This window comes from Jaculus jaculus, chromosome 17, assembly GCF_020740685.1.
Source record: "Jaculus jaculus isolate mJacJac1 chromosome 17, mJacJac1.mat.Y.cur, whole genome shotgun sequence".
NCBI lineage: Eukaryota > Metazoa > Chordata > Mammalia > Rodentia > Dipodidae > Jaculus > Jaculus jaculus.
The window spans coordinates 15,823,731-15,850,740 of record NC_059118.1 but is presented as its reverse complement, the minus strand read 5'-3'; the positions used below and the strand labels follow the sequence as shown (position 1 = coordinate 15,850,740).

Sequence of the window (27,010 nt, the reverse complement as noted above, 5' to 3'; positions counted from 1 at the left end):
GAGTGCTGGGATTACAGACAAGGGCCACCATGCCTGGTTTTATTTGGTGCTGGGGTTTGAATATAGAACCTCATACATGCCAGGCAGGCACTCCACTGACTGGGAGCGGGATTCTTATAAGCCAGTTCTAGAAACATGGGATCAGTGAACCCCAGCACTGGGCCCCTCTTGTAGCAAGTGGGAGGCATCCTCACCTTGGCCGAGGAGGAGTCACTCATGATGCAAGTCAGAACTCTGACCACATGGACTGCGATGGCATCCGTGTCCTGATCCAGTACCTTGGGATAGAGAGGTGCAATCAGGAGACGGTACGAGGGTGTCATAGCCGGTAGTACCCAGTAGTAAAAGGGGTTCAGGACCAGGTCTCTCAAAGTCCATATTATATGCTCAGTTAGCAATCCTGTGTGACCACTGGGCCTTCTACTGGTCCCACGTGTTGTGGCCTTACCCTGAACCAGGGAGCTCTCAGAGTGGCTGGGAAAGATGGGCTCCAACAAAGATGTTTGGGATGAAACCCAGGCTGCCAAAGACTTCACTGGGATAGACTAGCAGGGTCCATTCCCACTGCACCATTTTCCATTCTCTGGTAGACTTATGGGCCTGGGATCCCGTATGCCCACCCAAGCTAAACAGCCACGTGCAAGCAGGTCAGCAAGTGCCCCATCATCACCATGATGATTGACAGAGGGTCGGGGACTGAAGAGTTAATCAACCACAGGGTATTAGCAGTGGAAGAACCTTCGAGACCTTCAATCCTACGCTGCCCCCCAACCCCTAGATCAGTGGGGACACTGTGCCTCAGCCAGAGGCGTGCGGCTCACTTCCCCTGCTCTATCCTGAGACGTGAGGGGCTCAGAAGGCTGAGTTTAGCAGCAGGTACAAGGTTATGTTTTGGCCCATGGGTCCTTTGCTCCTAATTCCCCAGGTGTGACCACAGGCAACCTTGTCCCCCCACTCCAGGCTGGTTTCCTTATCCATGAAAACAAAAGGGCTGGTGGGATGGTTTAGCGGTTACGGCATTTGCCTGCAAAGCCAAAGGACCCGGTTTCAATTTCCCCAGGACCCACGTTAGCCAGATGCACAAGGGGGTGCATGTGTCTGGAGTTCATTAGCAGTGGCTAGAGGCCTTGGTGGGTCCATTCTCTCTCCCTCTTTCTCTGTCAAATAATAAATATATATATTTTTTAAAAGGAAGTCTCCTTGCCCTGCCTGCTTTGGAACTGAATGGACAGGCAGGCTCTCAGAAAGTGACCAGCATCAGTGAACAATAAGGCTACCACACGAAGAGGGTCTGGAGGTTGGAGTCCAGATGTAGCACCCCCATTTGATACCCTGCAGCTTCCTGCAGCCTTCACAAACACTGAGGCGTCACGAAGCGCTGGAAAACTCCCCGCGATCTGTTTAGGCTAGATGTCAGGATCCACAAGAAAGAAGTGATCCTTCTGTGTGTGTGGGGGAGACCCCTGCCTCTGTGGGTGACTTCAGACAGATCTCTGGGTGTACAAGTTTTTGCTTCCCCTTCTGAAAAAATGGGGGGAGGGCAGGTGGTGGTGAGTTTCGAAGGTTCCTTCCAGCTTGGTATAGTCGCACCCAGGCATCCAATTCTAATACCAGCAGGCAATAGGCCGCTTCCAGCCCCAGGGGAAGGTGGACAGGGGAGTGTGGGGGGCCACTGCCAGGTCTCACACACTTCTCCTTATCCCCAGGGCTAGGGTGCAGGAAGAACTCAAAGAAGGAGCCCCAGGAGGCAGTGCCCGAACTGGGTTAAGCCCCGAGGTGGTACCTTCTGGACATCGGGCTCGGTCAGTAACCGGGTAGCCAGGTCACTGTCCCCCTCAGGGGGCGCCCGGGCCTGCAGGTACAGCTGTGGGGGAGGGGCACAGCGGAGGAGGCAGAGGAGAGAAGAAGAGGAAGATGGAGAAGGCGGGGTTAGAGAATACCAGTGGCAGCTCCCAGGGCTCTGCCCCAGAGTGAAGTGGCACCTGAGTCCTGGTCACAGTGCCCCTACCAAGCACTAGGGAAGAGAGGCACCAAGGCCCCAAGTGGTCAAACTCTGTCCACGCCCCAGGCCCTCCCACTGAACACAGGACATAGCCACGCTTGCTCTCAACAACAGCCTTGCATCTCCTTTCCTTTTTCTTTTTTCTTTTGGAATTCACTGAGGAGTCTCAGGTTGGCCTCAAACTCACGGCAGATCCTCCTACATCTGCCTCCCAAGTGCTGGGATTAAAGGCGTGCGCCACCACGCTGGGCCACCCTGGCATCTCTCATGGGGTTCCCTGGCTCTGGGGTTCCCGCTCTTCCACCTCCAGATAGGGCCCCACCCACCTTGCTGTTCTGGATGAGGCGAATAAGATGTTCAAAGCAATTGTTGCTAAGGAAGGTGGCCTGTAGCACGGGCCGGTCCTCACATGCCAGCATCATGGGGATGGCATCTGCGTAGGGGTCAAGGTTAGACTCCGTTCCAAGCAATCTTAAACCTTCTTCCTCCTGCTGCCCAAGCCAGCCTTTCCATCATCAAGTGGGGTGTGCCCATCCCTGACAGCCAGGGAACCCCATACCCACCGAGCATGCTGACCCTCAGGGTGACCAGAGCCTCTTCGGGGCCCGAGCTGGGACTAGCTGGCCAGTCAGCGTTAAGGATGCGGAAGTAACCCTCAAGCAAAGTGCGGAGCTCTGGCCCACGGGGGGGTGCACGGCTGGCATGCAGAACATGCACTGCACCCACCAGTGCCTCCAAGGCCATTGGCACCACACGGGGGTCCTGATCGGGGCCACGGCCCCAGCTCCGCACCACTCCCAGCAGGCCCTGCACAGAGCCAGCGCTCACAGCCATCTGCCCATTTTCCTGCAGGGGGGAGGAAAAGCGGTAAGAGGTTGGCAGGGGGCTCACCCAGCAACAAGATGCGGAGAGGGCCACCCTCCTCCTGCCCCCGCCCCCCCCCCCACAGCCCACCTTTCCTCCAGCGAGGACAGCACCAAAGAGGTGAACAAGCCTCAACAGCAGCACGGCAGGCAAGCGGTCCGCATCCTGCAGACTCTCTGGGCGGGGGACAGTTATCACCAAGACGGTAAGGCTATGTATGTATGGGCCGGGGCGGGGGGACTACTGTGCGAGAGGTGGGTGTCCCAGCATGGGGGTAATGGTGGGGGGGGGCTGTTGAACTAAGGAAGGGTCTCAACTGAGGGAGACGGCCTCACCCTGCCCTGGCTCTTAGACCTCAGATCCCCATGCTAGAGGATCTGGGGCACAGTGGGGCTTGGGGGACGTAAGGTCCAGCCATGGACGTCTAGACAGGCTTCCTAGATCCTGATGGCCCCAGGTGGGAGTCTCAGAATGACACCTCGGCTTTGTGCTTCCCCATGAAGACGCAGGGTGTAGTTTCTCAGATGCAAACCTGCTTCTCTAGAACCCTGCTCTGGGGCCCTGACTATATCTACTACTATACCAGTACCCTCCCCTCCCCCACCTGTGTCCCCACCAGGGACTTCTAGGGGCTTTCACAGCCACATGTGTGGGCTCTTCTCCAGCCAAGCTGGACAGGATGCCAGGTCATGACTGAAACCCAGAGGGCAGAAGGGGCCAGCCTTGGGTCACATGTCGGGGGAGTAGGGCTCCTACGATTCAGGTGGGATGGAGTGGGGGGCCCTAAGCATGCAGACGGCCTGTGAAAAGGAGAGGCCACCACAGTGCGGGCCACTAACCCAGGGAGGGTGGCGGGGGGCAGCTGGTAACATTCTAGGGATGAGGGGGCAAAAGTGAGAAGTATGAAGGGCAGAAAGAAAGGCTGTAGGGAAAGGGCTAGGGAGATGGCTTAGCAGTTTATGGTGCCTGCTTGTAAAGCCTTTAGGTCCGGGTTCAAATATAGTGTCAAGAGACCTGAGGTCCCCCTTTACCTCATGCAAACAAATAATTTATTACTTTTTATTTATTTTTTTTTAATTTTATTTATTTATTTATTTATTTGAGAGTGACAGACACAGAGAGAAAGACAGACAGAGGGAGAGAGAGAATGGGCGCGCCAGGGCTTCCAGCCTCTGCAAACGAACTCCAGACGCGTGCGCCCCCTTGTGCATCTGGCTAACGTGGGACCTGGGGAACCGAGCCTCGAACCGGGGTCCTTAGGCTTCACAGGCAAGCGCTTAACCGCTAAGCCATCTCTCCAGCCCAATTTATTACTTTTTAAATTTGATTTATTTATTTTGAAAGGGAGAGAGGGAGAAAGAATAAATGGGCACACCATAATCTCTAGCCACTGCAAATGAACTCCAGACACATGTACCACCTTGTGCATTTGGCTTTACATGGGTACTGGGGAGTCAAACCTGAGTCATTAGGCTTTGCAGGCAAGCACCTTAGCTGCTAAGCCATCTCTCCAGCCCCCAATTTATTTTAGTTATTTAAAAAAATATTTTATTTATTTATTGATTTGAGAGAGAAAGAAGCAGAGAGAGAAAGGGAGAGAATGGGTATGCCAGGGCCTCCAGCCACTGCAAACAAACTCCAGATGCATGCACCACCTTGTGCATCTGGCTTACATGGGTTCTGGAGAACCGAACCAGGATCCTTTAGCTTTGCAGGCAAATGCCTTAACCATTAAGCCATCTCACCAGCTCCACCCCCCCCCCCCCACCTTTTCTGAGGTAGGGTCTTACTCTAGTCCAGGCTGACTTGGAATTCACTATGCAGTCTCAGGGTGGCCTCAAACTCACAGCAATCCTCCTACCTCTGCCTCCTGAGTGCTGAGATTAAAGGCATGCACCATCATGCCTGACCAATTTATTTATTTATTTTGGTTTTTCAAGGTAGGTTCTAGCTTTAGCCCAGGCTGACCAAGAATTCACTTGGTGGTCTCAGGGTGGACCTGACTTCATGGCAATTCTCCTACCTCTGCCTTCCAAGTGCTGGGGTTAAAGGCGTGTGCCACCATGGCCAAGTCTCTATTTCAGCCTGCTTCAAAAGAACTCTAGACACACATCCCCCATCCCCTTGTGAGTATGTGCGCTTGCATCACTGCGTCTGGCTACATGGGACCTGGAGATTTGAACATGAGTTTTTAGGCTTCACAGGCAAGCGTCTTAGCCACTAAGCCCTCTCTCCAGCACCCAATTTATTTTTAAAAAAGAAAGTTGGGACTGGAGAGATGGCTTAATGGTTAAAGGCACTTGCTTGCAAAGCCTGCAGACCTGGGTTCAATTCTCCAGTACCCACGTAAAGTCAGATGTACAAAGTGGTACATGCATTTGGAGTTTGTTTGTAGTGGCAGGAGGCTCTGGCATGCCTATTCATTTTTTTTTTTCTCTCTCCTTGCAATCAATAAAAAAATATTTTTTAATTATTTATTTATTTATTTATTTGAGAGCGACAGACACAGAGAGAAAGACAGATACAGGGAGAGAGAGGGAATGGGCGCGCCAGGGCTTCCAGCCTCTGCAAACGAACTCCAGACGCGTGCGCCCCCTTGTGCATCTGGCTAACGTGGGACCTGGGGAACCGAGCCTCGAACCGGGGTCCTTAGGCTTCACAGGCAAGCGCTTAACTGCTAAGCCATCTCTCCAGCCCTAAAAAAATATTTTTTAAAAGAAGGCTGTAGGGAGGAATTGGACTCAATCCTGAAGGGTATCACACTGCCACTTGGGTCCATAGTGAGAGGCCAAATCCAGCTGGTCTCAAGAGTGCCCAGGCTGTGAGGAATGGAGGTAGGGAGCCCCTCTGGACCATCCACTCTTGAGGCTGCTATAGTCCATTCCTGAACCAGGCTTGGAGCTCCAGTGGTAACATAGTCATTGACTCACTGTATACCCCATAAAGATATACTTCCCACAGCCCTGCTGGCCTCTGACTCTGTCCAGCCCATTTCCTGCCATGACCGTACCAAGTGCTGACCGCTGATCCTCCAGTGAGAAGACGGAGTCCAGAAAAGATGAGCAGTGAGAACAAGTGACCAAATGGACCCAGGGCCTCACTCCTCCAGGAGTGAGGAGTGATTAGGTGGAGACAGCTAATACAGCCAGGTTTTTGAGGAAGGGAGAGACATGGGGGACTGGTCAGGTAATTTTCAGATCAAAGTACAAATGGCTGAGTGGCCGGGCATAGTGGTGCATGCCTTTAATCCTAGCATTCAGAAGGCAGAGGCAGGAGGGTTGCCCTGAGTTCAAGGTTACCCTGAGACTACATAGTGAATTCCAGGTCAGCCTGAACTAGAGTGAGACCCTACCTTGGGAAAAAAAAAAAAAAAAAGGTGGTGGTGGTGGAGGAGGAGAGAGATGGCTTAACGATTAAGGCATTTGCCTGCAAAGCCAAAGGACTTTGGTTCAACTCCCCAGGACCCATGTAAGCCAGATGCACAAGGTGGCGCACGCATCTGGAGTTCGATTGCAGTGGCTGGAAGCCCTTGCACGCCCTTCTCTCTCTGCCTCTTTCCCTCTCTCAAATAAATAAAATATTTTTTTAAAAAACGAAAAGCCCCCTCCCCGAAAAATAATAATCATAAAGCCGGGCATGGTGACGCACGCCTTTAATCCCAGCACTTGGGAGGCAGAGGTAGGAGGATCGCCATGTTCAAGACCACCCTGAGATGACATAGTGAATTCCAGGTGGGCCTGGGTTAGAGTGAGACCCTACTTCGAAAAAAAACAAAAATAAAAGAAAGAAAAAGAAAAAGAAAAGCAACAACAGAAAAACCCAATGGCTGAGTGGAGCCAGAGAGAAAGATGACAGGAAATCTGGGGGTTGGGGGGGAGGCAAGGAAGCCCTCACTCCATCCCAAGAATTGCCCAGACCCGCACTCTTCTCTTCTCTCCACCCCTAAACCCCATCTAGGCCGCTGGAGGCCCCTGTGGCTGTTGAAGGCCTCCGTGAAGCTAACGGAGTGAGGGGACTGCAAGGAAGAGGCCCAGGCTTGGGGGCGGGGCCAGGTGGGGCCTAGTGCGGTGGGGGAAGAGCCTGACCTTGGAAGAAGACTTCGAATTCACGGGGCAAAACCGCGGGAGGGAATTTGTATTTGCTCTTCTCCTTGGCACTGATGACTTCCCTGGGGGTGGGAGGTGGGGAGAGTGGGGGTGAGGCCAGGCAACTGGGGTCCATCAGCAGAACTCTCACCTCTTCTCTTCCTCCGGGTCATTTGGTCATTCATTCTTCCGCCAGCCTGCACACAGGCCAGTCCCATAGGGCTTCAGCCCCAAGCCCCCCCCCCCATTCTCCTTCCCCAGCCTCCTGTGGGTCCCCCTGTCTGAGCGCTGGGTCTCACCCACTGTGCTGGCGCCTCCAGGTCTGGTAGGGGTCAAAGAGACCCTCACAGAGCAACAGGGCATGCAGGGCCACGTTCTCTAGCTGGGTCCCTCGGCCCTCCTGGGACAATGCGGTCCCTTTCAGCTGCAATGTGAGGAGAAGCGGGAGGGTTAGCCAGCCACAGCTGTCGCCTCTGCCCGCCGCCTCCTCCGAGCACCCCAGACGAGGGCCACTCACCTCAGCCACCAGCCCAGAGAGCAGTGCCAGCACACGGTGCACCAGGACCTGGCCCCACCCTGCCTCGACATTCTCCAGGTTCCTGGGGACATGAAGGGTGGGAGAGAGGTCACATGAGCGCATCAGTGCCCCCCCACCCCCCACCCCCAAGCCCTGATGCCAACCTGCAGAGGATGATGAAGAGCTTGAGCAGCAACTGCGCTTGCTCCAAGTCTCCCAGGTCCAGCTGCTCGGCCAGCACATGCCGGGCATCCAGGGGCAGCAGAGGGACCTCGGCCCCTGCCTCCTCTGGCCTGCGAGGAAGGAAGGCTCACTGGGTTGAGCATCAGGGACAGTCCTTACCTCCCTGCCCAGCCCTGGCCTCTGGGCAAAGCCACTCTCACCTCCGTGGCTCCAGGGAGGTCAGTGAGATGCTCTTCTCGAAGGCGCCCACAAACGCCTTCAGCCACTGCTGTAGGTAGCCCAGGTCCTTCTGCAGGTGGAGAGAGTGCAAGAGGAGGTTCAAGGGGGCTCGATGAAGAAAAGACGGGCAAAAGGGTATCGGACAGGGATGCCACGTAGAATGGTGGGAATGGAGAATGGGAGGAAGGGATGGGTCCCACAGGACAGGTCAGGGTCGGAGGGGAGCGGTCCACCCTTCCAAACCTCATCTCCTCCTCTCAGCCTCACCTTCGGCCTCTGCCCCCCACCTGTCTATCAGCCGGGCCTGATCCAGGCAGGGGAGGGGCTTAAGTGGGGTGTGGCTGTGACCCAAGCTTGTGCAGCAGGCGCAGGACATGGCGGTCGCCCATTCACCAGCTGTCCCCCACCCTCCCCAAATCCCCGGGCTGGGGTCTAGCCGTGCCACCTTCTCCCAACTCTGCAGCCGCCACCTCCTGGAAACCCCTCGAGCACTGTGGGCCCCGGGACGTAAGTGCACTGTTGGGCAGGCACCCCAGGCCTATTCACCCCCACCCCATTCCCCAACACCTACTACAGTCTAGCATCCCTGAAGAAGGCCCCTGACTTTCCTCGGGATCTCCGTGCAACCTCGCTGTTTACCTGGACCTCAGACCCCACTGCAGGTTCCATGGGCCAGAGGGGCAGCGGTTGAACCCCAAGTGTGTGTGGGGCGCCGCTAGGGAAACTGGTGTGAACGGGAAACGTCTCCTCCCGCCCCGACTGGGGCAGGAAGCGCAAAGTCACGGTGGGGGAGGGCAGCCGCTTCCTCCCGGCAGACCGCAGGGATGTGGGGGGGGGGGGGACGGGCAGGAGCACCCTGGGCCCTGAGTGCACCCAGGGACCCGGCAAAGTACTGTGGGCGGCGCCTGCAGCACAGCAGGGCGGGGCCAGCCTGCCCTGGGGGCCATCCTTGCAACTGGGGAGTTCGAATCCAGGCCAAGACTTGCACCCGCCAACCCCCATCTCCCCCAAAAAACAAACCAACCTCAGGCCCAGGGAAGATAGGCATGACTGACCCATACCTTTGTCCCTTCATGTCTTCATGTGCTGGCCACCCAACTTGGATTTCACAGGTCTTTTGCTCAGGGACACAGTTGCGGGAATTCTATCCCAGCCCTACTTTGCCCCAAACTAAAGCTACTGTCAGGGCACAGAGGTAGGGCCTGGCATCTGCGATAGCCTTGCCCTTTCTCCCCCTCTCTCTTCTGGGCCCCATCTGGAGTCCACCAGCAGTCTCCTTTGCCAAGGGTCCCAGACGGTGCCCGGGCCGCACTGCGGAAGGAACAGCAAAACGCCACGCAGTCGCCACTGGGCCTGACTGAGGCTGATGCCAGGGGCCTTGGACCTCACTCCTAGGACCTCCACACTGTGGTCTCCATAGTCAGGCCTAGGGCTGCACAGATACCATTAGATCTGGGAGGCAAAACAAGGGAGCAGTGGTCCACTCTGTAGCACGGCACCTTCTTTGTACATTCTATTAGTTTATTTATTTATTACTTATGTGTGTGTGAGAGAGAGGGAGAATGGGCCTGCCAGAGCCTCTAGCCTCTGAAAACGAACTCCAGACGCGTGCCCCAACACGAGCATCTGGCTTAAATCGGGTGTGGGTACTGGGGAGTCGAACCTAGCTCCCTAGGCTTCACTGGCAAGCACCTTAACCACTACACCATTTCTCCAGTCCTTATTGGTTTTTTGTTGTGATTGTTGTTGTTTTTTGGTTTTTCCAGGTACCTTCTTGCTCCAGCCTGGTTGACCTGGAATTCAGTCTGTATTCTCAGGCTGGCCTCAAACGCATAGCGATTCTCCTACCTCTGCCTCCAAATGCATGGGGATTAAAGGCGTGCACCACCATGCCTGGCTTTCTTTTTTTTTTTCTTGGTTCTTTGAGGAAGGGTCTTGCTGTAAACCAGGCTGACCTGGAATTCACTATACAGTCTCAGGGTGGCCTTGAACTCATAGAGATCCTCCTATCTAAGCCTCCTGCGTGCTGGGATTGCACCAACACCCATTCTTTCTCTCCCTCTTTCTCTGTCTCTTTCTTCCTCTGCCTCATTCTCTCTCTCAAATAAATAAATAAAAATAATTAAAAAAAAAAAAAACAACTAAAGCTAACCTGCAATGGACTGAAGACTAAAATCATCAACCAAAATAAGACTTTCTTTCTTAAGTCCATCCTCTTGGGCATTTTGTCCTAACAATGGAAAGCTAACCACGCCAGGACTCTTGGACCATTTTTGTCTGAATCTTCCTGCTATAGGTGAGGAAGTGGGAGGCCCCAGAATTGACCCACTACCTTTGTTCCAGCCGTACCTTTCAGGATCCTGGAAGCCAGACCTTTGTTCTAGGACCATGAATAGCCGCTAGCCAGTCATCCAGCCCAAACTGGCCTTGTGACCCCTGACTTCTGGCCTCAGTAACCTCACAAATACCTTCTGCTTTCAAAAAAATGTACTAGTACAATCTTCCCTCTACCCCACAACTACCCCCCAGGATATAAGGAATTTTTACCAACTGCAGCTCTGCTGAATACCCTAAAGCTCCAATCTGGTCTCCCCCACCCCTCTGATAAAAACCCATCTGCTGGAGCTGGAGATATAGATTAGTGGTTAAGACACATGCCTGCAAAGCCTAAGGACCTAGGTTTGATTCTCCAGGTCTCATGTAAGCCAGATACACATGGTGGCACATGCATCTGGAATTCGTTTGCAGTGGCTAGAGGCCCTGGCATGCCTGTTCGCACTCTCCCTCTCTCTCTCTCTCCTTCCCTCTGTCTCAAATAAATAAATAAATATTAAAAAAAAAAACCTGGGCTGGAGAGATGGCTTAGCGGTTACGCACTTGCCTATAAAGCCTAAGGACCCTGGTTCGAGGCTCGATTCCCCAGGACCCACATTAGCCAGATGCACAAGGGGGCGCAAGCATCTGGAGTTCGTTTGCAGTGGCTGGAGGTCCTGGCGTGCATGCTCTCTCTCTCTCTCTCTCTCTATCTGCCTCTCTCTCTCTCTCTGGCTGTCACTCTCAAATAAATAAATAAAACAAATAAAAAAATTAAAAAAAAAAACTTAAAAACCCATCCGCTGGGCCGGAGAGATGGCTTAGCAGTTAAGGTGCTTGTCTGCAAAGCCTAAGGACTCATGTTTGACTCTCCAGGTCCCATGTAAGCCACATGCACAGTGATGCAAGTGCCCAAGGTCGCACGTGTGCACAGGAGATGGACACGCCTGGAGTTCAATTGCAGTGGCAGGAGGTCCTGGTGTACCAATTCTCTCTCTCTTGCATTAAAAAAAAGAGGCAGTCTTGGGCTTAGTGGTTAAAGTGCTTGTCTCCAAAGCCAAAGGACCCAAGTTAGATTCCCCATGACCCACATAAGTCAGATGCACAAGGTGACGCATGCATATGGAGTTCATTTGCAGTGGCTGGAGGCCCTTGCATGCCCATTATCTCTCTATCTGCCTCTCTCTCTCTCTCTCAAATAAATAAATAAATATATTTTTAAAAGGTTACTAGTGGATGGAGCAGCATTTAATAAAGTCTATGTTTGCATTTTGAATTTAAAAAACGGTGGGGCTAGAGAAATGACTTAGCGGTTAAGGTGTTTGCCTGTGAAGCCTAAGGATTCTGGTTCGTCCCCCAGGACCCACATAAGGCAGATGCACAAGGGGGCGCATGCATCTGGAGTTTGTTTACAGCGGCTAGAGGCCATGGCGTGCCCATTCTCTCTCTCTCAAATAAATAAATAAGTTTTTTAATAAAAGCTGGGCATGGTGGTGCATACCTTTAATCCCAGCACTGGGGAGGCAGAATTAGGATTGCCGTGAGTTCAAGGCCACCCTGAGACTACCTAGTGAATTCCAGGTCAGCCTGGGCTAGAGTGAGACCCTACTTAAAAAAAAAAAAAAAAAAAAAAAAAGGCAGTCTGGGGCTGGAGAGATGGCTTAGCGGTTAAGGTGTTTGTCTGCAAAGCCAAAGGACCACGATTTGATTCCCCAGGACCCACTTAAGCCAGATGCACATGCATCTGGAGTTCATTTGCAGTGGCTAGAGGTCCGTGCCCATTCTCTCTTTCTCTCTTGAGTGCATAAAAAATAAATATTAAAAATCAAGGCAGGTTGGGCTGGAGAATGGTTTAGCAGTTAAGATGCTTGCCAGCAAAACCAAAGGACCATGGTTCGATTCCCCAGGACCCACATAAGCCAGATGCACAAAGGGGCACATGCATCTGGAGTTTGTTTGCAGTGGCTGGAAGCCTTGGCATGCCCACTCATTCTCTCTCTCTCTCTCCCAAATAAGTAAATTAAAAAAAAAAAAAAGTCAAGTCAGCTCTGACCTGGGCTCCACTACTTGAGGCCGCAGTGCCGGGGTACGGCAGCCTCTGTGGGAGCTGGGGCCCAGTGCCTGAAAGGGGTAGCAATGGTGCTCGCTCTCCTCATGCCCTTCTTGCCCTTTCCAGCCCTAAGCAGAAACATGAGGGCAGCAAGGGACAACCACACAGTCTAAGCCCACCCCAGGGTCCTTGGGCCTATGAAGGAGTGGTACCCAGGTCCTGCTGCACAAGACGAAGTAGAGGAGAGGTCAGTATCCTCAGGGTGCCAATGATCACCCCTGTAAGTATCCCCAACATATGCCCAGGCAGCCCTGAGTCCACTCAAGAGAGTGCTAGAGTGAGGGGCTCCCAAGGGCTAGTGAGGAACCAATAGCCCATAGGTAGGCGGGGAACCCAGGAGAGGATAAACCAAGAGGGGCTAAGGGCAGGGATGTGGCTCTTGGGAGAAGGGCTGCTTGCCAGAAAGACAGGAATCACTAAGCTCACTGGCACAGTACTGCCTCTGAATTTTGCATGACCCAGTCCCAGCCGAGCACACAGTGGGCTTCCAGTACACATCAGTGCCCGATCAGCCAGGCACCACCCTGGCACAGAGAGAGAGAGAGAGAGAGAGAGGGGGGGGGGAGAGAATGGGCACTCCAGGCCCTCCAGCCACTGCAAACAAGCTCCAGACACTTGTGTCCCCTTGTGCATCTGGCTAACATAGGTCCTGGGGAATCGAACCTGGGGAATCCTTTGGCTTTGCAGTCAAGCGCCTTAACCACTAAGCCATCTCTCCAGGCCACAGACTCTATCTTCAAGAGCAAAGTCTATAGCCTCCCTCCCCATCTGAGGTCCTGAACAAATGGTGTTTTCCTCATCTCCAGCTTCAGCTCCCCAAACTGGCTAGATGTCCCAGTCCAAAGGCATGCTTGGCTGTCCCCATCCCACAGGGCTGCACAGGCTTTGATCTCCATGTTTCCTCTTCAGAACCAACCCCCCAACAACCAGCACCAGCTCTCTTCCAATACCTACCCCATTTGGTACTGCATAGGTTAAGAGTTACTAACAGAACCAGCAGCTAAGCGCATGCATTGTGAAACGCAGCTCCTGCCTGAACACTAGACAGTTTGTTACTTAACGTGAACCCTTTCTGAGCTTCAACTGCCTCTTTAAAATAGTTCCTTTGCTCAGTGGCAGCCACACCTACCTGGCACAGCAAAGGGTAGGGTGACCAGGAGCTCAGAGTCAGACCAAACTCCTGGCATTCTAAGGCAACACTCCAACTCCTGTTTGTGAGTGAAGGCAAGAGGCAGCCCCTGAGCTCAGCACAGAGATGAGGCCTCCTGGACTCTCCCCCGTGTTACTGCTCCGGGCAGGGAGGTACAATATAATCCCAGGGAAGAGAGTCCTCCAAAGAGGCAATTACCACAGCTCCATAGTAGGGGATTCCTCTCAGTCAGACCTGAATTCATCTCCAAGAACAGATCAAGAAACAGGCCAGTAAGTTAAAAAGGAGATATAAAGGGAAGAGAAAGGAAGGGAGGAGGGTACTTAATAGGTTGGTGTTGTATATATGTAAGTAGAATGATTGAGATGGGGAGGAGATATGATGGAGAATGGAGTGTCAAAGGGGAAAGCGGGGGGGGGGTATTACCATGGGATATTTTTTATAATCATGGAAAATGTTAATAAAAATTGAGAAAAAAAACTGCCATATAAATGCATCAAGAAAAAAAAAGAAAGAGAGAGACCCTAAGGGATGGGGAAATGGCTCAGTGGATGAAGGGTTTGCTGCACAAGTATGAAGACACACACACACACACACACACACACACACACACACACGAATGTCAGGTAGGCGTGGCAGCCTTCCTGTCATGCGGGTGCTCAGGAGGCAGAAACAGGAAATCCCCAGGACAAGATGGGTGGCTGGACTCTGCAAACTCTTGAGTTGAGGGAGAGACCCCACCTCAAAAAGAAGGTGGCGAGTCATCAAGGAAGACACCTGAAGTCAACCTCTGGCCTCCACATACACATGCCCCCCAACACACAGAGCCTGCTTCAAACAAGGTGAAAGTTGAGGCTCAACATGCGTGCTTATCCTCTGACCTGACCTCCACATGCATCTGCTCATATGCACATGCAGACACAAACACAAACACATACATCACACGCACAGGAAGATTTTTTTTTTAAAGAAATAGGCTGCAGAAGTCAGGCGTGGTGGCGCACGTCTTTAATCCCAGCACCTGAGAGGCAGAGGTAGTTCAAGGGCACCCTGAGACTACATAGCGAATTCCAGGTCGGCCTAGGCCAAAGTGAGACCCTACCTCAAAAAAAAAAAAAAAAAAAAAAAAAGGCTGGCAAGATGGCTTAGTGGTTAAGGCACTTGCCTGCGAAGCCCAGGGACCTAAGTTTGATTCCCACGTAAATCCAGATGCACTACATGGTGCATGCATCTGGAGTTCGTTTGCCATGGCAGGAGGCCCTGGCATGCTCATTCTCTCTCTCTCTAATAAATAAGTAAACAAATAACAAAATATTTCTTAAAGGATTAAAAGAAGAAAAAGTCAGGTATGGTGGTGCAAGCCTTTAATCCCAGCACTATGGAGGCTAAGGTAGGAGGACTGCCATGAATTTGAGGCCACCCTAGGCTATAGAATGAGTTCCAGGCTAGGGTGAGACTATGCTTCAAAAACAAACAAACAAACAAACAAACAATCTAAAACAGGGGCTGGAGAGATGGCCCAGTGGTTAAAGGCACTCACTTGCAAAGTCTAATGGCCTAGGTTCAATTCCCCAGTACCTACATAAAGCCAGATGTACAAAGTGGTACAGGTGGTCTGGAGTTTGTTTGCAGTACCAGGGAGCCCTGGCATGCCCTTTCTCAATCTCTGCTTGCAAATAAATAAATAAATAATATGTAGATAGATTGACAGAAAGGAAAGAAAAGGGCTGGAGAGATGGCTCGGTGGTTAAGGCGCTTGCCTGAGAATCCTAAGGATCCAGGTTAGATTGTCCAGGTCCCACATAAGCCAGATGTACAAGGTAGTGCATATGTCTGGATTTCGTTTGCAGTGGCTAGAGGCCCTGACATGCCCATTCTCCTTTCTCTCTCTCTCTTTGTCTAAAATAAAAATAAATTAGTTAATTAATTTAAAAAAAAAGAAGCCGGGTGTGGTGGCTCATACCTTTAATCCCAGCACTTGAGAGGCAGAGGTAAGAGGATCACCATGAGGTCAAGGCCACCTGAGACTACATAGTGAATTCCAAGTCAGCCTGGGCTAGAGTGAGACCCTACCTCAAAGAAGAAAAAAAAAAAAAGAAAGAAAGAAAAGAAAAAAATAAAGAAAGGAAGGAAGTCTAAGCACTCAGAAGGGAGGCAGAGGTAGGAAGACTGCCCTGAGTTCAAGGTCACCCTCAGACTACATAGTGAATTCCAGGTCAGCCTGAGCTACAGTGAAACCCTACCTTGAAAAAAAAAGACAAAAAAAAAAGCTGGGCATGGTGGTACACACTTGGGAAGTAGAGGTAGGAGGATTGCCATGAATTCAAGGCCACCCTAAGACTACATAGTGAAAAGTTTTTTTTTTAAAAAAAAAAGGAAAAAAGAAAAAGATAGAAAGAAAGGGAGGGAGGGAGGGAGGAACGGACTGTAGGCCAGTCTTGGAGAACCCGAGGCAGTGGGATGAAGCAGGAAGGTGGCACCTTGCTGGAGACAGGGACAACTGAGGCTAGTTTCCCAAGTGCCCACATAGCTGAGCCAATCTGGCCCTTACCTGGACCAGGGGCATTAAAAGGAATGGTCCAACTGGTCCCCATAACACCCTTCAATACTAAACTATCTTCCCTGTCTTATCACTATAGAAACTGTGAATTTCTTTCCAAGGTCTCCATAGTAACTAACCTACCGTTTCCATGGGGATCCCACACTTTCTCATCAGCTCCTCAGTTGTCATAACAACTCCAGGGATTATCAACCTTTTCCTCCAACCCTGGGCTCTGTGCTTATCTCCCCAACTCCTCAGACGTCCCCCCACCCCACTTCAGTTACCTTGGCAACAGAGGCAGGGAGGAAGAAACCCCAGTTGCCCCTCTAAGGTGAAAAGGGGTCCAAGTACCCAGCAGGTGATTCCACCTGTCCTTTACTCATTTCAAAAAGGCAAACTGAGGTCCAGGAAGCAACAGAACCCAGCTAAAATTCTAGAGACAGCAGAAGACCTGGCCAGGTTTCCATGAGGCGGGAGATTTGAGAGGCCAGGAATAAGAGACTGGTGGGCAGGATAAGGTCAATTCCAGCTCTGATGTGACCTCCCCGGGCCCTCTGAGCTCTCATGGCATGACCTGGAGAGTTCAGCCTGCGCTTGTGACCTGTGACCTGTGACCTGTGACCTGAGTTTGTCCTGCCTTTGGGACTTCGGGACTCTGAGTGTCCCTCAGCTCCCAGTGCTCTCTCCATCACTGCGTTGGGGGCTACTGAACACCACCTGCTCCAGCAGGCTGCACGGGGGCTGCTCATTTGTGTATTAGTTTGCATTAACTTTTCCATACTGCCCAACTACCAGCCTGTGAGGCGCCTCCTAGTCTCCTTGTCCTCACGTCCTGCTGGTACCTTTCCTGGGGCTCCAACTCATTCACGGGCTCTATCGTGCCACCTAATCCTGATAACATGCTTCTAGCACTTTCCACTGACATGTGGCTCCCTCCTGTCGTTTCCGCCCCCTCAGTCCTCAAAGCTCTAATTCCAGTCCCTTTAGGATCACTTCCTTGATCTGTCACTCACCTGGGGCCCACCTCCTCATCCAGTCACTCAGCTCATACCCAAGGAGCCTACTAAATGGAAGGTTCTGCAAAGTTGTGGAGCAGTAAGCGCAGGGAAGGTTAAAGTAGACACCATGTGGGCTGGGAGATAGCTTAGCGGTTAAGGTGCTTGCCTGCAAAGCCAAAGGATCCACGTTCGATTCTCTAGGATACACATAAACCAGATGCATAAGGTGGCACATGTGTCTGGAGTTCTTTCATTTGCAGTGGCTAGAGGCCCAGGCGTGCCCATTCTCTCTCTTTCAAATAAATAAATTAAAATTAAATATTTAAAAAAATAATAAACACCAAGCAGGGAAGAGAGCCCATGCTATCCTTGGTGAAGACTCACCAGGAGCCCTGGTTTTTTTGTTTGTTTGTTTGTTTGTTTGTTTTTGAGGCAGAGTCTCTCTAATTCAGGCTAGCCTTGAACTCAGTGATCCTCATAGATAGCCTCCCAAGGGCTGGGACTAAAGTTGTGAGCCACCACACCTGGCTTTAAAGGAACTCTTCTGATGACCTTGGTAGGACCCCCTGCCTTGGTTTCCCCACCAGGGCCCTGAGGAACATTGAGTTATTCAGGTAGTACTTTGACCCTTTCCTACCACAGTCTCCAGGAAGGCAGAGCTCCCATGGGTGAGGAGAGGCAGGTTCTAAACTGAGGTCTTTAAGAGGGGAGGATGAGCAGGAACAGAGGGGTGCTCCCCCTCTGTCTTCATCCAGACCCACAACTGGGGAAACAGGTTTGCCAGCTGATGTCAGCTCACTGCTAAAGGGAGGGGCCGAGGTGTTGCTGGCTGGGTGACTGTTGCCTGACAGAGGAGAGGGTCTCTCTTTTCTTTTTTCTTTTTCTTTTTGAGACAGGGGCTCAGTTTGTAGCCCAGGCTGGCCTGGAACTCACATTAATAACCCAGGCTAGCTTCAAACTCACAGCAATGCTCTTGCCTCAGCCTCCCTTGGTCTGAGATAACAGGTAGATATGCCACTGCACTAAGTCAGGCTCAGAAGGTCTTTTAATCAGTCTTCTAATCAGATCTATTCTCGCCTTGCACGGCCCTTTCTTCAAGACACACACTATGGGTCCCTTACCAGGTTCAAAGCTGCATGGCTACAACACTACCTTTCCCTGAGAGCCCAGCACTGAGGGGTGGGACAGTGTTCTGGGAGCTGGCAGGAAGGCTGTACGAGGAGGCTGGCTTGGTTTCCTCTCCCCAGGGCGGCCTGGCCCCACCCGGCTCCGGGTTAGTTCTCACATCCTGGATTTGTTGGCCTGGTCCCAGGCTGCCCCCTGTCTGCCCAGTCTTTCCAACGTTATAACCAGCCAGCCTGTGGCCTGTAGCTGGCCCTGCCCTGCAAGGTGAGGAGATTGGAAGCCCAGCCCAGGTAGGAGAGCTAATCACCTCCTGGGAAGGGCACGACCACATGCAGATTTCAGCTTGGCAACCCCGCTGGAGTACAGTCCCAGGAAGCCGTACCAAGACACCCTGGGGAGTCGGCTACCCAACCTAAAGATCCATCAACACCCCTTAGAATTATCACCTGGGGTCAGCCATCTCCCTTGAAGATGGAAGGGAGGGCACAGGAACTCTATGGGGTCCCTGAAGCAAGAGCCTTCACTGGCCTGGAGGAACCAAAGTGGTCTCCTCTACAAAATTCAAGTGGGTGGCCCTTGAGGGCAGAGCTATTTCGCTTTTACGGAGAGGCTTGGAAGCGCGAAGAGCTTGCACTAGGTCACACAAGATGGGACCCCGAGCTGACCAAAGAAGCTGTGCCCTGATGTGTACATGGACCCTAGGTCCCTGGAAAAGCTCCTCCCCGCCCCCTCCAGTGACAAGCTGCTCAGGGGCACACAATGGTCTATTGTGCCCAGGGCACACCTGAGCTGGGCGCTCAGTGCCCAGCAGGTGCAAGCAGGGAGGGTTTACTCGGGATCACTCCCAGTACAGAAGTGGGGCTTGTATGCGTGACAACGTTTAGGGGTGGGGGACACGTCTGAATCACAAGAGTCACCCCACCTTCTGATGCCACCTGAGGTCACCCGGAACAGGGATCCCTCTCAGACATCCTGATGTTCCAGCCTCACCCCCTCCCCCTGTCCCACTCCAGAATGGAGGTGGGCTGGGGCTGCCTCAAGTACCGCATGACCTCATCACTGGTCCTTCTCTGGGGGACTCTTGAGGTGACTCGAGTCGGTCCCCTACTCCCCCCCCCCACCCCAGTCCACTGCGACAAGCTTGCCACCACTTCCTAACCCGGCTGCACATGCAAACTGAGATCCCTTCGTCCTTTTGTATTTATTTATTTATTTATTTATTTATTTTTGCACCTTTCAACTTGGCACGTCTCTCCGGGCCTCAGTTTACCCAGCTACAAAAAGTGAGTTTAAGTGTCTGGCGGGGACATCTGAGGCTGCCCGGGTGCTGCAGGAGGATTTGCTGGGCAGCGAGGGTCCGCGAGCTCTGTCCATGTCCTCCATCCCCACCCCCCACCACCACTATACCACCCCAGGCAGAAGTGTCCGAGGTGGCCGTGCAAGCCGGGGTGCTAGGTGGAAGGTGGGGGGGGGGAGCGAGGAGGGGGTGGCCACCACGCACGTGCGAGCCGGAGCTGGAGACCGGCGTGCGCGCGTTCAGGACCTGCGGCCGGGGGTGAGGGGGGGGGGCAGCGCGGGACGCAGGTGCAACGGGCGCGGGGGGGACGCCCGGAGCTGGAGCTGGAGCTGAGGATGGATCTGGGGGATGTAGGGGTGTGTGTGTAGGCGGGGGGGACCACAGCCAGATGTGCGGCGGGGCGGGCTCACCTGCGCGTAGTAAAGCAGCCACAACTCATAGAGCCGCTCCGAGGCGGCCATGGCCCGACCCGGCTCCTGCCCTGCTGGGCGCCACCTGTCGTCGCCGCCGCCGCCGCCGCCTCCTCCGCGCCGCCCGCCGGTTGCCCCCAGCCAGGCCCATGGGGCGGAGGGCGTTACTCCGGGGCGGAGCGGCGCGCTACTGCTCGGCGGCAGGGGTTGGGGAAGTCCGTGGCTCCGGGACCCGGTCGTGCTCAGTCACCAAAGTCTATACACCCCTCCTCCTGCTCCTCCTCCTCCTCCCCTCCGCCGGCCGCCGCCCGGCTTCCTGCACTTGCAGCCGCCGCCGCCGCCGCCTCCCGGCCTCTCCCGGGACCGTGCAAAGGGCGGGGAGCGCGGCGGGAGGGGAGGGAGGAGCCTGAGGTCAGGGCGGCCCCGGGAGGTCGTCCGTCCCCGCAGCCACGCCCCCTCCGGACAAGGCCACACTCGAGCCACTGGAACGGGTCATTCCTAACCTCCCGGGACTGGGGGGTGGGGGCGGGGTCAGGGCTCCCCGAGTTGTCTGGGGGTGGGGAGGGTCTTGGATCGGCCTGGTACCATCCATCACCTGCCAGGCTTGGAATGACCGCGTGGAGATGGTCAGGGTCCTTCTATACATAATAACCACCATGACCATGACCAATACCAGGGGCTGTGGAGGAAGCGCTAGGAGCGTAGAGTGGGATGGGAAGAATCAAAGCAAGCTGCGGGGCAGGTCTGTACGCCTCCAGAAAAGCGGTTCCACTGGGTAGATCCTTAAGTTTGGGTCCACACCCCTCCGGGGATCCTTGCCAGATACCCCATTGGGGGTACCGTACCGCCTTACTCCATGACCCAGTACTTGCTTGCCTTTGTTGTTGTTGTTTTTTTTTAACTTTTAACCCCGTGAGGAAGATGGTTTTCTCGTGCCTGTTTTCCAGAAGGAGAAATTGAGACCCAGACAGGCCAAATGAGGATCACAGGCAGCAGCAGGCACAGGGGACCTAGGGCCTGATTGAATCTTTGCTGGCTCCACTGTGAACCATCAGTCTCGGTTCCTTTCCTGTTGCCCAAGTCTGCTTGTGAGGTGTGGGGAGTGTCTTGGTGTTGGGTAGGAATCAGACCCTTTGTTTGGGCTAGAGGGAAAGTCTGCCAGGTCCAGACAGGTGCCACTGGTCCTAGGAACTGACTGGCCTATAATCTTCTAGACCATGGTTAGCTGAGAGAAGATGGACTTTGTCCCCATTCCTGCCCTTTGGGCTTGGATGGGCCCTTTCAGTCTGGACTTTTCTCCAGCCTCATCCATTTCAGGTCTGAGCTGTCCATTTCTGAGTGTCAGGCCCTGACAGCAAACCCTCTCCCATGGGGGAAAAAAAAAGGCCTGTGGTGGTGGCCCAGCACTTGAGAGCCAGAGGTAGGAGGATCACTGTGAGTTTGAAGCCAACCTGAGACTGCGTAGTGAATTCCAAGTCAGCTTGGACTAGAGCGAGACCCTACCTTAAAAATCAATCAATCAGGGCTAGAGAGATGGCTTAGTGGTTAAGCGCTTGCCTGTGAAGCCTAAGGACCGCGGTTCAAAGGTCGATTCTCCAGGACCCACGTTAGCCAGATGCACAAGGGGGTGCACGAGTCTGGAGTTCGTTTGCAGTGGCTGGAAGCCCTGGCGCGCCCATTCTCAATCTCTCTCTCTCTGTCTCTTTCTCTCTCTCTCTGTCACTCTCAAATAAGTAAATTAAAATGAACAAAAAAAAAAATTAAAAAAAGTCAATCAATCAAACAAACAAACAGTAAGTTTGAGGGCCTAGACAGAACCAGGTTAGTGAGACCAAGAGAGTAATGAGGTTCCACCAGGTAGCTATGGAATTTATTATTATTTTTATTATTTTTTGGAATTTATTTTTTTAAGATTAAAAAAATATTTTATTTATTTGAGAGAGAAAGAGGCAGATAGAAAGAACAGGCATGCCAGGGCCTCCAGCCACTGCAAACAAACCCCAGACACATGCAACACTTTGGACATCATGCTTATGTGGGTACTGAGAAATTGAACCTGGGTCCTTAGGCTTCACAGGCAAGCACTTTAACTGCTAGGCCATCTCTTCAGCAACCCCCCCCCCCAACTGTGGAATTTAAAGGGAGTTGGGGGGGAGGGCATCCACTTGCTGACCAAGCTAATAACAAGAAGCCCAAGATAAGGAACAGCCTTGCTGGTAGGGGTAAGATTGTGTCGGAGGGGGTTTGCGGGGGAGGTGCATGCACCTTGTGACCACCCACCTCTCCTTAAATTGGTAGGAAGGGATAGATTTTCTGAAGCCTACTTGGCCTGGTTCGTGTTTGCTGTTCTCAAGGGAGAGTAGCCCCACCCTGAGTACTTCCCCGCTCCGGGAACGGGTGGGGGTGAGAGGAGATCATCTATGAGTCCAGAGGAAAACAGCTTTCCCTCCGTGTACGTGTTTGGAGCTGGGAGTGGACAGAGAGGGACTAAGGAGTACTCGATCAAGTGAGTCTGAAGGAGCTATTGACTGCTGTCTACAAACGGAGGAAAAGACTGATCTCATATTAGAGTGGGATCGAAATGCAGGGGCAGGGGAATATTTATTTATCTTGAGGTAGGGTTTTGCTCTAGCCCAGGCTGACCTGGAATTCATTATGGAGCCTCAGGGTGGCCTCGAACTCATGTTGATCTTCCTACCTCTACCTCCCAATTGCTGGGATTAAAGATGTGCACCACCATGCGGTTGGGAATTTATTTTTTATTTTATTTTATTTATTTTTTTCTTTGAGGTAGGGTTTCACTCTTGCCCAGGCTGACCTGGAATTCACTATGTAGTCTCAGGGTGGCCATGAACTCACGGTGATCCTCCTACCTCTGCCTCCCGAGTGCTGGGATTAAAGGCGTGCGCCACCACGCCCGGCTTCGGCCGGCTTTTTAACTCTCTTTTTTTAAGGCATTCGCCCCCTTTAGAACTGGGAGAAGGGGATAAAGATGGGACTTTCCCATAGGGCAAGAGGAGGAAGTAAACTAGTAGATAATGGTTAGACACCCGAGCGATCGACGCACTCTACTCTCTTCCTCTCACGTCTGATTGCACTTGCCGCTTTCTCACCGATGGGCACTGGACAAATCGAGCCTTAGCGCGCTTTTTTTTTTTTTTTTTTCTGGCTCTCTTCGCGCTGGACAAATTGTCCCAGAGCAAAGGGGGCGCGCCCTCCTACAGCAAGTCAGCACCGATTGGCTTCCAGAGCGTCCGGCGTTTCCATTCTTGTCCTGTGATTGGCTTGGAAGCTAGTATTCATCCAGTGAGCATGCGCGACGCAGGAGGGAAAGCAGGAGGGGGCGTGGCCTCGGGCAAAATGGCGGCGGCTGCAGCCGGTGTGGGCCGCCTAGAGGAAGAGGCGCTGAGGCGGAAGGAAAGGCTGAAGGCCCTTCGGGAGAAAACGGGCCGCAAGGTGAGGGACGTGGAGCGGAAGCTGCAGCCTACGTTCCGAGTCGGGAGTGGGAGGGCTGAGGACTGCCGGGGAAGGACCGCCGCCGGGCCGCGTGTGCGCGTGGGGAGGAGGCGGGGGGAGGGGGAAAAATGGAAATCGGCGCATGCGCAAGGGAAGCGCGCACGCCCCCCTGGGATGAATCCTCGGCTGTAGAGATGCTCTGGGCTCCTGAGCTGTAGGTGCGGTGCTTCGCGGGCGAGCAGTGGTCCTGAACCCTGGACCAGGCTCCTGCCTGCCAGTTATTGCGAGGCCCGCTCCCAACTTCAAGTATTTGTTGGATTAGGAGTTATTTGCTCCGTTTCCCCGTGGTCCCGCCGGTCTTTCATGCCCATGCTAGATTTCCTGACCCTTCCCTGTTCGCCAGCACGCCGTGGGCACGATAGCAATGACTGTTGTGGGCGCTCAGCAAGAATCTTTCAGGCCAAAAAAAAAAAAAAAAGAAAAAAGAAAAAAGCAAAAAATCAAAAAGGGCCGGAGAGATGGCTTAGCGGTTAAGCGCTTGCCTGTGAAGCCCAAGGACCCGGGTTCGAGGTTCGATTCCCCAGGACCCACGTAAGCCAGATGCACAAGGTGGCGCATGTATCTGGAGTTGGTTTGCAGTGGCTGGAGGCCTTGCTGCACTCATTCTCTCTCTCTCTTGTTTTCAAATAAATTAAAAAAATAAAAATTAAAAAAATTAAAAAGCCAAAAAAAATTGTCAGGGAGGGCGGTCTGTTGGGAAAGGCGTGTCCTTTTTTCCCAGAATGCTTCTCTGGTTGGATTCGGAAGTTTGTTTGTTTGTCTTGCTTTTGTTAGCCACTGAAACGATCTGAATCCATTTGTTTTGTCCCATCTTTCTGAAGTAATGGAGAGGAAGGCAATCTCTGAACGTCACTACCTGTATGCAGACCCTGGTCCTGTCACTTGAGGCTGTGAAAGTTGAGACAAATTGCTTCATGCTTCTGAGCCCGGTTTCTTCATGCCTCTGATGGGAATAACATGTTCATTTTCACGGGTTAGTATCTGATGGGCTAATCTATATGAAAGGATGTGAGAGGCTGGAGGCTCTTGCCTCCTTTGTTGGATGGACAAAAGCTGTGTCCTTCATTCAGTGCAGTACAATGATTATTAAATACAAAGATCTACCAGAGATGAGGAATGTCAGGGACTCTTTCTGACTTAAAAACAAAACCCAGGTTGGTCAGGTTTTATTTATTGACTTATTTATTTATTGGCCTTTTGAGGCAGGGTCTCACTCTAGCCCAGGCTGACTGACCTGGAATTTACTCTGTAGTCTCAGGATGGCCTCGAACTCATACCAATCCTCTTATCTGTGCCTCCCAAGCGCTGGATTAAAGGTAAGCACTACCACACCCTGCCCATGGTCAGTCTTTTTTAAAATTTAATATTTATTTGAGAGAGAAAGGGCGGAGAGAGAGCGTGCTCCAGGGCCTCCAGCCACTGCAAATTCCAGATGCATGCACCCCCTTGTGCATCTGGCTTATGTGAGTCCTAGAGAATCAAATGGGGATCCTTCGGCTTTGCAGGCAAATGCCTTAACCACTAGGCCATCTCTCCAGCCCCTGTGATCAGTCTTGACTGGCCTTTGCTTTCTTTTCTGTGGCTGACTACAGTGCTGGGAGAAAGTGAAAGGGGAAGTGCAGAGTGAAAGCCAAGCCAGCCCGATGGACTTCTGCCTTTGCTGGCAGCCTGTGAAGCCCATCTGAGAGTCATCTGTCAACTGTGTGGCTTGCAGAAGCTCAGGTCTGTCAGACAGTCGCTAGTCAGTCTACTGGAGCTGCTTATTTGGGTCATTGGGACAGGGTTTGGTTTACAGTCTGGATACAGGGCTGGAGAGATGGCTCAACAGTTAAGGTGTTTGCCTGCAAAGTCTAAGGACCCAGGTTCGATTCCATAGTACCCATGTAAGCCAGATGCACAAGGTGGTGCATGTGTCTGGAGTTTGTTTGCAGTGCCTAGAGGCCCTGGTGCACCCATTCTATTAAAAAAAAAAATTAAAACAACAACAACAAAAAAGATATGGATACAAAGGATGAAATAGGATCTCCAGAGCCATTGCCATGGGAGAGCTTTGCCAGGGTATCAGGAGTGGCCTTTAAAGAAGAACTCTCTGAGGGCTGGAGAGATGGCTTAGCGGTTAAGCGCTTGCCTGTGAAGCCTAAGGACCCTGGTTCAAGGCTCGATTCCCCAGGACCCAGGTTAGCCAGATACACAAGGGGGCGCACGCATCTGGAGTTCGTTTGCAGTGGCTGGAAGCCCTGGCGCGCTCATTCTCTCTCTGTCTCTCTCTCTCCGTCACTCTCAAATAAATAAATAAAAATGAACAAAAAAAATTTAAAAAAGAAGAATTCTCTGAGTGATTGTGTAGCATGCATGATGCCAACACTGCATAAAATTGGGCCATGTTCCCAACACTGCAGATAAAGGCAGGAGGATCAGAAGTCATCCCTAAGCTACATAGAGTTCCAGGTCAGCCTGGGATACATGAGCCCCTATCTCAAAAACAAACACAAGTAGACCTGGAGAGGTGGCTCAGCTGTTAAAGATGACTGCTTGGGCCAGGAATGGTAGCATACACCTTTAATCCCAGCACTAGTGAAGCAGAGGTAGGAGGATTGCCATGAGTTCGAGGACACCCTGAGACTACATAGTACTCCAGGTCAGCCTGGGCTGGAGTGAAACCCTACCTCGAAAAATAACACCAAAGCCGGGTGTGGTGACACACGCCTTTAATCCCAGCACTCGGGAGGCAGAGGTAGGAGGATCGCCGTGAGTTTGAGGCCACCTTGAGACTACATAGTGAATTCCAGGTCAGCCTGGGCTAGAGTGAGACCCTACCTTGAAAAAAAAAAAAAAAGAAAAAGAACACCAACAAAATAATCCCAGCCCTTGGGAAGTAGAGATAGGAGGGTCACTGTGAGTTCGAGGCCACCCTGAGACTACATAGTGAATTCCAAGTTAGTCTGGGCTAGAGCAAGACCCTACCTTGAAAAACAAAAACAAACAAAAAAAGATTGCTTGGAAAGTCTGCAGACCCAGGTTCAGTTCCCAGTATACACATAAAGCTGGATGCACAAAGTGGTGCGTGTACGTGGAGTTCATTTGCAGTGACAGGAGGCCCTAGCATGCCCATACACTCAGTCACTGTCTCACAAATCATGCCTGGCTCTTTTTTTTTTTTTAAATTTTTGGAGGTAGGGTCTCACTGTAGCCCAGGCTGACATAGAATTCACTATGTAGTCTCAGGGTCACCTCAAACTCATGGTGATTCACCTCCTGCCTCTGCTTCCCAAGTGCTGGGATTAAAGGCATGTGCCATCATAACTGGCTTTCTTCTTTTTTATTTTCTTTATTTATTTAAATATTTTTATTTATTTATTTGAGAGAGGGAAAGAGACAGAGAGAGAATGGGTGTGCCAGGGCTTCCAGCCACTGCAAACAAACTCCAGATGCATGCTCCACCTTGTGCATCTGGCTTCCGTGGGTCCTGGAGAGTCGAACTGGGATCTTTTGGCTTTGCAGGCAAGCGCTTTAACTGCTAAGCCATCTCTCCAACCCATTCTTTATTTTTAGTGCTGGGTATTGAGCCCAGACCTTCTACAAGCCAAGCACTGTACCACTGAGCTATATCCCCAGCCACGTAGCGCTTTCTGAGACATTCTGAGATTTGCGAATTATGTGCTCAAAGAAAGAATGTAGT

The 27,010-nt window shown here is 52.3% G+C and overlaps 2 protein-coding genes across 3 annotated transcripts in view; one reads left to right on the top strand and one right to left on the bottom strand.

Annotated features, from left to right (window-relative positions):
- Nucleotides 1-19,904, bottom strand: part of Nbeal2 (neurobeachin like 2) — a 39,718-nt gene extending 19,814 nt beyond the window's left edge. Inside the window, 11 exon segments of the mRNA XM_045136326.1 lie at nt 195-278; nt 1,784-1,864; nt 2,329-2,435; nt 2,566-2,848; nt 2,957-3,042; nt 6,952-7,034; nt 7,251-7,375; nt 7,469-7,550; nt 7,633-7,761; nt 7,852-7,940; nt 19,816-19,904. Of these exon segments, the coding sequence (XP_044992261.1) occupies nt 195-278; nt 1,784-1,864; nt 2,329-2,435; nt 2,566-2,848; nt 2,957-3,042; nt 6,952-7,034; nt 7,251-7,375; nt 7,469-7,550; nt 7,633-7,761; nt 7,852-7,940; nt 19,816-19,866 (1,200 nt within the window). The 5' untranslated portion in view covers nt 19,867-19,904.
- Nucleotides 19,905-23,130: 3,226 nt separating this feature from the next.
- The window catches only part of Ccdc12 (coiled-coil domain containing 12), a 60,322-nt gene continuing 56,442 nt past the window's right edge, over nt 23,131-27,010 (top strand). The window contains exons 1-2 of one of the 2 annotated variants that reach the window (XM_045136328.1): nt 23,152-23,271; nt 24,153-24,304. In XM_045136328.1, the coding sequence (XP_044992263.1) occupies nt 24,269-24,304 (36 nt within the window). In that variant the 5' untranslated portion in view covers nt 23,152-23,271; nt 24,153-24,268. Of the gene's footprint in view, nt 23,272-24,152; nt 24,305-27,010 lie in introns of both variants that reach the window. The other variant, XM_004662039.3, reaches the window with a different exon arrangement.